The sequence below is a fragment of the Petaurus breviceps genome, unplaced genomic scaffold, assembly GCF_028583685.1.
Source record: "Petaurus breviceps papuanus isolate PSGF00001 unplaced genomic scaffold, PetGlider_PUasm1.0 227, whole genome shotgun sequence".
NCBI classification, from domain to species: domain Eukaryota; kingdom Metazoa; phylum Chordata; class Mammalia; order Diprotodontia; family Petauridae; genus Petaurus; species Petaurus breviceps.
The window spans coordinates 15,990,560-15,998,109 of NW_027185896.1; the positions used below are offsets into that span (position 1 = coordinate 15,990,560).

The following is a 7,550-nucleotide window of genomic DNA, read 5'->3' on the forward strand; positions in this document are numbered from 1 at the left end:
ATACCCCGCCCCCCCCCCCCAAATACCAGTCTAAAAGCGAGTCGAGTCTAGCTAGGTGGTGATAGGCCCAGAATCCGGGCGGACAGGAAGTACTCGGGGCTCGCTGATACAGGAGCCCCTGCCCGGCAGCTTCTCAGGTTGTCAGGTGGCTCCAGGAAAAAGGCCTGGGCTTTTCTCGGAGGGAAGAGGGCAAGCCGGGGCAGGTACTGCCGAGTTAAAGCAGCTGGAACAGAGGCACGGCTGTTCCCCTGTCTCCCTTCAGGGGACCAGTCTAGCTCGCCAAGCCTCCGTCCCAGGGCTGCAGGGGAGCTCTCCAACCCCATGTCCAGGCGCTCACTTTACCGGGTTGGGGAAATGGGTTAAAGGGGCTCGCACGACCGGCCAGGGTCCTCAGGAAGCTCCAGAGGCCCTCCTGCGGCTCACCAGCAGGCAGGCAGGCAGCCTGGCCTTGCTTTTTTTTTTTTTCTTTTAAATTAGCAACTCCCCAAAGGCGCCTCCTAAGTAAGGCAGGAGGGGAGGATGCGCCTCGGTAGGGGGAGCGCCTGCTTTCCTGGTGGAGCAGCGGAGCTCTGCAAAGATTTGAAATTTGAAATAAGCCGGGGAGCGGAGCATCTGACCGGGCGGGAGTGCTCTGAGTGGTCTGCCCGCTGTTGGCGTGGCTGGCGTGGCCCGTGCACGGATGGTGCGGGGCCTGGAGCAAGCTGACTGTCCATTTCTATTGTTTGCGCTCGCGAGCGCCCTGCCCCAGCAGGTCCCTAATTGAGCTCGGACCGGGCTGGGGGGGGCATCCTGGTGCCCCCTCCCGGGACCTCCTGGCCCCGCCCTCCCGAAGCCCCTTTCTCTGGATGTCGCACGGGACGGGGCCGGACGGGACGGGGCGGGGCGGGAGGCAGTCCCAGCTCCCACAGAGCGGGGGTGGGCGGGCGGTCCGACAGTTCAGAAAGTGGGGGGTTGGGGGGAGGGAGAGGAGGGCTCGGCAGCGTGTGGGGGGAGGCAGGAGTGGGAGAGCTAGTTGGCGGCGCGGAGGGAGAGGAGTTGGTTCTTGCTGTCCTACCCCCTTCTAAGTACCGCCCCCCCCCAGACCTTCCTGTCTCGGCTACGTTTGGGCTTCAGCTTAGGCCCCTCCGAATTACTACCAGAATCATCGGGCTCCAAAGCTGGGGCCCTCCCAGGCTCTCCAGGCTACACTCCCGCCCTCCTCAGCCACTTTCCCCTTCTCCGGCCTCTCCAAGTTCTCGCTCAGGCTCTCCTGCTTCCCAAATCTCCCCATTCTGCGCCCGCCCCGGTAGCAGGGCAAGTACTGAGCTTCCTCTAGGTCTCCTCCCTGGGGACCCAGGCAAGGACCTGGGGTCCAGAGACGAAGAAGATGTCCCGGGACAGGCGGCGGCCGCGCCCTTGGCTCCTGTGGCTGCTCCTGAGGTCGCTGCTCCAGTCCGAGGTGAGGACTCACATCCGTCTGCCCCACCCACGGTGGCTGGCCTGTCCTGACCCGGGAGGGAGACCCAGGAGGGAGGGAGAGAGGCTGGGAGGAGACAGCCTCGTCCCACACCCTTTGGGGTGCTCCTGACAGAGGCCGGACCCTTTGGCGATCTATCCTGACTGAGCCCTGGAAGGGAGCTGCAGCCGCTTAAGTGTCTTTCCAGAGGTAACCCTGGTCATCCCTCTGCGTCCAGACAAGGCAGCCGCCAACTCTGACAAAGTCTGGGAGGGCACCTCCATTTCCCAGTGGGAACCCCGGGGGAGACTTTATTCTGGAGAGAGACTTTTGTCCACTGAGTCTGACGCTGGGGGAGAGGAGGAGGGAGCCGGCCCTCGATATTTGGAGGGGGGGCATTTTAGACTCTGGAGGCAGGCTGTCGGAAAAGTAGCTAATAGACTGTTGGATGGGAGGGTCCTTAGGGATGTTACTAGTTCAGTACTCTCCGTTTAAAGATGGGAAAGTGAGACCCATTGCTGGTAAAGAAGCAAAACTAGAAAACTTTCATGGCTTGGAAGTAGATCCCATGTGGATTTGAGAAGCAGTCTGGAACACAATCCCTCCCTCCTTGTCCACCCCTCCCCCAGCTACGCCTCCTTTCTGGGTCCGGAGGTTTTGACCATATATACCATCCAAGCCTCAGCCAGGTTTGGGTGGGCGGGGGTGGGCGGGGAAGCCTAGGACCCAGGAATGTGTGTACACCCAAGTTCTCCCTTCCCTTTCTATTCACAAAGGATGAAAGCCCCCAAGGCAGGGGTGTGGCCTGATGGAAATAATGAGCCATGTACTTGGGGAGACTGAGCCGAGGGCCAGGCGGAAAACAGTCCTGTACATACAAGCATGCACAGACTTAGAGTACCGGGGAGCGGGGAAGACGCTTTGAGATCCTGTAGGTGATTTACAGACAAGGGATCTGAGATGCAAAGAGCCGTAGTTTCCTGTCCCAGTTCCCAGGCAGGGGACAGAGCTAGCCATGAAACCTAGCCCTCAGTGCCCTTGGGATCAAAATTGAGAATCCAAATTGAGGATTATCCAGAATATAAAGCATTAGGGACCTCAGGAAATGGAGCCAAATTTAGAACTTAGGTCTAGACTAATCCCTCCAGTTTACAGTTGAGGATCCTGACGCTCAGAGAAGGCAATGTCTTGCTTAATGCCACTAAGACAATCAGAAACAGAGCTGGGGTCAGTCCTGCCACCCGTCCACAAGCCTTCTAACTGCATCCCAGACAGAGCTGCATCAAGACTAGGGCTTGAGAAATACCACTTTCAGAGGGAACTCTTCTAAGGAAGGGGAAGGAGGAATTAGGGGAGAGGTGCAGGGATTTATCCAGTTGGGTTCAAGAGGGTCTTTGCCAGTTTGGGGGTCATTGTTCCTCCCTAGGTCATCCATCTCCTTCCCTTCAGTCCAGACTGCCTAAGGTTTCCTTTGCGGAAAAAGGGTGTCCCTTTGTCCCCACCTGTGGCACCTCTGGCATGGAGCATCCCTGACAACCAGGAAATTATATTTTATGCAAGGCCTCATTGCAGGACCCTCCTCTGAGTTTTCCAAAGAGTCTCTGCTGTGTGATTCAGGGGAAGGTACCACACCTCTCCGGGCCCCAGTATCATCTGATTTACACTTATTACTGAGGTGCCAGGTACAGGACCCCTTCTGAGATGTTTCCTCTCTATCCAGGGTCTTATTGGTTTATTCCAGAAAAGTCATGATCCCATTTCCCCTCATACAGGCAAATAATCTCTAGTGTCCAGCGATATAGAGGAAATTTGATTGCAGAAACTGAAAGAAATAATTTATTGGGGACTAAAGAAAATCATGAGACAGGAGATGCAAACTGTGCCACCTCCCCAGTCCATTTTTTCATACTCTGTTTAAGCAAAGGTCACTGATTGGGGGAGGGGCATAATATTTATGTATTATTTTTGTTTATCTGTATTTTTAAGTGTCTCTGTCTCTTTCACTCATCCCTCCATCTCCCCCACTTCCCCCTATTCCTTTTTCCATCTTCCCTGTCTCCCCATCCCCCTCTCGGTCTTCAGCTGAAGGAGGCTGTCCTGGTTCTCTCTCCTCCTGTCTTTGGAAGGCCCCCCTTGCTGGATCACACCGGAAGTCTCCTCAGGCCCCCACCCCCTTCTCTTTCTTCCCTTCTCCTGATTGCAGCTGTTACACATGAGTGTTTCTTTCCCAACTTTCTCCTTATCTGTTTGTGCCCCTGTCCTTTTTCCAGCTTCCTCCCCCACCTAAGGTTCTGGCCCCTGCTCTGCCAGGCTCCCTTCTCTCCTCCATGTCCATGGGCTGAGCCTCGGGGAGAGAAAGGAGGAGGGAGTCAGGGGCCTGAGGGAGTGGGAAGTGGTTGGGGAAGCTGGAATTTGGGGGGCATTCTCCCCAGTTTTTGCTTTTCTTCCTTACTGGGTCTGTTTCCCAGGTGTGGGCTGGACAGTTCTGTCCCAGCGGGCTCTTTCCTTGGGGAGATCTGTGCTGCAACACATGCCCCCCAGACTGGGGGACCTCAGAGCCCTGTGAAGAAGCTGATGTGACCTGTAAACCATGTCCTTCCAGTACGTGAGTGTGTGTGAGTTTGTGTGTGTGCAAGCTCGTGCTTGCCCAAGCTCAGGCCTTGTGGAGATGATGGGGAAGGAGGCCTGGACAGCAGCTGGGACAGGCAGTGGGTGGGGAGGGGGAAAGGAAGGAAGGAGAGAAGGATATATTTTTTCATATAATTGTAATCAGTCTTCCTGTGGAGTGCTTTTACATTTTTCCAAAGCACTTTGGGAGTAGTAGAAAGGACACTGGCTTTTGCAGTCAGAAGATCTGGGTTAAGATGCCATTTCTCTGCCACCAGCTGGTTAAGCCCCCACTTCCTCTGAGCCTTTTCCCTCATGTATAAAATGGGGACAATTCCAAGTGCCTCAGCCTACCTCCCAGGGTTGGGAGAAAAATGCTGTGTGCCCTTTCAAGTGCTGCAGAGATGGGAGGTCTCAGGATTATTGTTCTTGAGGCTTCATGATCAATGCCAGACCTCCTTGTGAAGTAGATGAGACAAAATTTCCTCAGTGGGAAATGGTGGGAACCAAGGTCTAAGATCAAATGTGAAGAGAATGACAGGGAAGCGGAGACTGAAACTATGGAATGTGGAAACAGGGAATTTCTAGAAATGATCCCTTCCAAAGCTTTCATTTTACAGAGGGAGGAAAATGAGGCCCAAAGAGAAGTGATTCTTCCAAGTGGTCATGGAATTCTTAGAGATAGCAGAGACCTGAGGTCTCCCTAGCCAACTCCCGTAGGAAGAAATAGTCCCAAAGGGGAAGTCGGCCTAATAGTGAGTTAGTATCAGAGATTTCCTGGCCTATGGTTCCTTTTATAGCACTGCCAGACCTTACTTTGTTCCCCACTTTCCCCCACAGATGAGACCTTGTCTCCAGAAGGCACTTCCAAGCCCTGCCGGCCTTGTTGCAGCTGTCCCATCGGACATTTTCTCAACAGTACCAACCGCTGCCAGCCATGCAAGGCCTGCCCTCCAGGCAGTGAAGCCAGGATTCACTGTGGGAAGGACACTGACACTGTGTGCCAGCCCTGTCCTCCGGACACCTACTCAAAGGAGAGCAGTTTCCAGGAGCCCTGCAAAGCCTGTACCCATTGCAATGAAAGCAAAGTTGTGGTCCTGGCCTGTACTCGACTCTTTGACACACTTTGCATGGGTGAGGTTGGGGGAGAGGAGGGGTCACATTCATGCCCAAGAAAAATAGGGCTGAAATTTGGGATGCAAAAAGTGAAGGCTTCAAGGTGATCACTGGGGACTGGGTTACTCAGGGAAAGGCTTTCAAAGAGATGGTGGTGCATTCGCCTTAAAGGATTTGGGAGGATTTTGGAAAACTGGAGAGAAAGAATGTAGTCCTAGGGCCGCAGAATCATGACAACTAGAATGGAAGATCCCTTGAGCTAGAAGAAACCTTAGATTTTATAGAATATCAGAGCTGGGTTGGCAAGAGTCCTTGGGCTGTCCACATCAGAAGGGACCTTAAAATGATGTAGACAGAGCTGGAAATAGCCTTAGAATAAGATATATTAGAACTGAAAGGAATCTTTTTTTTTTTTTTTACTTTTTGGAGGGCAATTGGGATTAAGTGACTTGCCCAAGGTCACACGGCTAGTTAAGTGTTAAGTGTCTGAGGCCGCATTTGAACTCAGGTCCTCCTGACTCCAAGGTTGGTGCTCTATTCACTGCGCCACCTAGCCGCCCTGAAAGGAATCTTAAGAGACCATCTAACCCAGCACTCTCATTTTTCAGAGATGGAAACTGAGGCCTAGAGAGAGGAAGTGATTTCCCAGGATCATAGTTAACTTCAAGGAAGATATTGGGGAAGGATGGGGGTAGCAGAAATAGCCAGAGTTCAAAAAAAGCAAAGATACATTTCTTCAGGAGTTACTATGTGCAAGGCCCTACCCTGTAATGGATAGGAAAGTGCTGGAAGTGTGAAGAGATTGACCTTCCTTCAGCAGGAAAGGGGATCATATTGAGGAGATCATGAAGACCTTCTAGGAAGAGGGATTATAGTCCCAGGTTTCTGCTCTCCCCTAGGTGGAGAAGGCATGTCCTTCATTGCCAGAGAGGAATTTACCAAGAGGGGGATGAAGGTACAAGGGATTATCTGTCCCACCTAAGGAAACATTGCTGACAAGCTAAGCCATTCTTTTCTCTGGTGTCCTAAACAGTGTTGTCCAGTTTTCTTCTCCTTAGTTCTCTCCCTTCTGTTTCTCCAAGGTTCCTCAGCTTTCCAGGCCAGCTCTTTCAGTGAAAATTTCTAGCCCTTTGGTCAATCAGTGGTGTCTGGATACACCACTCATTTATATTGACTTTTTTTTTTTAATACTGCCACTCATTTAGCAAACCTCTTTTCTCTCAAGTCAGACTCCCTTTGCCCTCACAAGGCAGTACTGGTCTCTAAGGCAGAATGAGCCCAAGATTAGGTTTCCAAAGACCTGGGTTTGAATCCTGATTGTTTTGCTTATTTTCACTGTTATCTTGGAGAAGTTCTGTCCCATTTCTGGGCCTCTGTTTCCCTCATCTATAAAATGATAGGTTCTCTTAGGTCTCTTTCCATTCTGAAACCTAAGATCCCATGAGTCCTCAATTATTTTGAGAGGACATAGGAGCTTCAGGGATTTTCCATGGGTTGGGTGGAATAATCATTAAGGGCCTGAACCCAGGAAAAACAGTGGAAAGTAAGATTTAGTGACAGTCTAGAGAATGAAGGAGGAGGCCTCAGGAGCTGGACACGGTGCAAAGTGATGCTCAGCCTGCAAAGGAGAAAGATAACTGGAGCCTCACATGCAGAGTTTTACCAAGGATGAAATGCAATAGTTATAAATTTAAAGTCTCAGATGGCTTCAGAAAATCAATTTCATAAGTACAAAATGTAGGACCTTTGGTTCCTTTGTCAATCAATAATGCAGTATAGCAGCCAATGAAACTAAATAGGTTTTAGACTGTGTTGAGAGGGATAGTGTCCAGGACTAGGTAAATGGCAGTCAGGAGTCACTGTGCCCTGATAAATCGTAGTCTGAAGGTCATTGACCAAGATGGTAGCAGCAAGGATTCCTCTGACCTTCTATCCCCAAAACTTTGTCCTCCATCCCTTTGTCACCTTCCCTCCATCTCTGACACTGTCTCCTGCCCCTGATCTGTTGCCCTGTTCCTCTTTGAAGTTCCCATCCTTTGGACCCTCCGTGCCCCCTCTCGTCACTCACTCCCATCTGCCCCATGTTATCTCTCACCTCTTTTCTCCATCCCCATTGTCCTAATCATCTCTCTGGCCCCTCTATATTTGTCCCCCATTTAATTTAACCATCATTTACTCAGTTCCTACAATAGAATGGCCTTGTGTAGCCTCCTCCTCCGTGAGCTTAATTTTGCCTCCCTATCTCTTGATCTCCATCTAAACCCTTTGTATGCAGTAACCCCATCCTCTGACTCCCATCTGTTTGGTCCTCGCTGTTCCAACTGCCCTTTTCTTTCTGCCCCTCTGCCATTCCATACTTCCTTCCTTCTGTCTGTATTTAATCCTCCTAACT

At 51.6% G+C, this 7,550-nt stretch overlaps 1 protein-coding gene across 1 annotated transcript in view; it reads left to right on the forward strand.

Moving 5' to 3' along the window:
* The first annotated feature begins 941 nt into the window (after positions 1-941).
* Positions 942-7,550, forward strand: part of LOC138167165 (death domain-containing membrane protein NRADD-like) — a 9,058-nt gene continuing 2,449 nt past the window's right edge. The window contains exons 1-3 of the mRNA XM_069095909.1: positions 942-1,438; positions 3,904-4,036; positions 4,883-5,176. Coding sequence (XP_068952010.1) covers positions 1,367-1,438; positions 3,904-4,036; positions 4,883-5,176 — 499 coding nt within the window. The 5' untranslated portion in view covers positions 942-1,366. The remainder of the gene's footprint in view (positions 1,439-3,903; positions 4,037-4,882; positions 5,177-7,550) is intronic.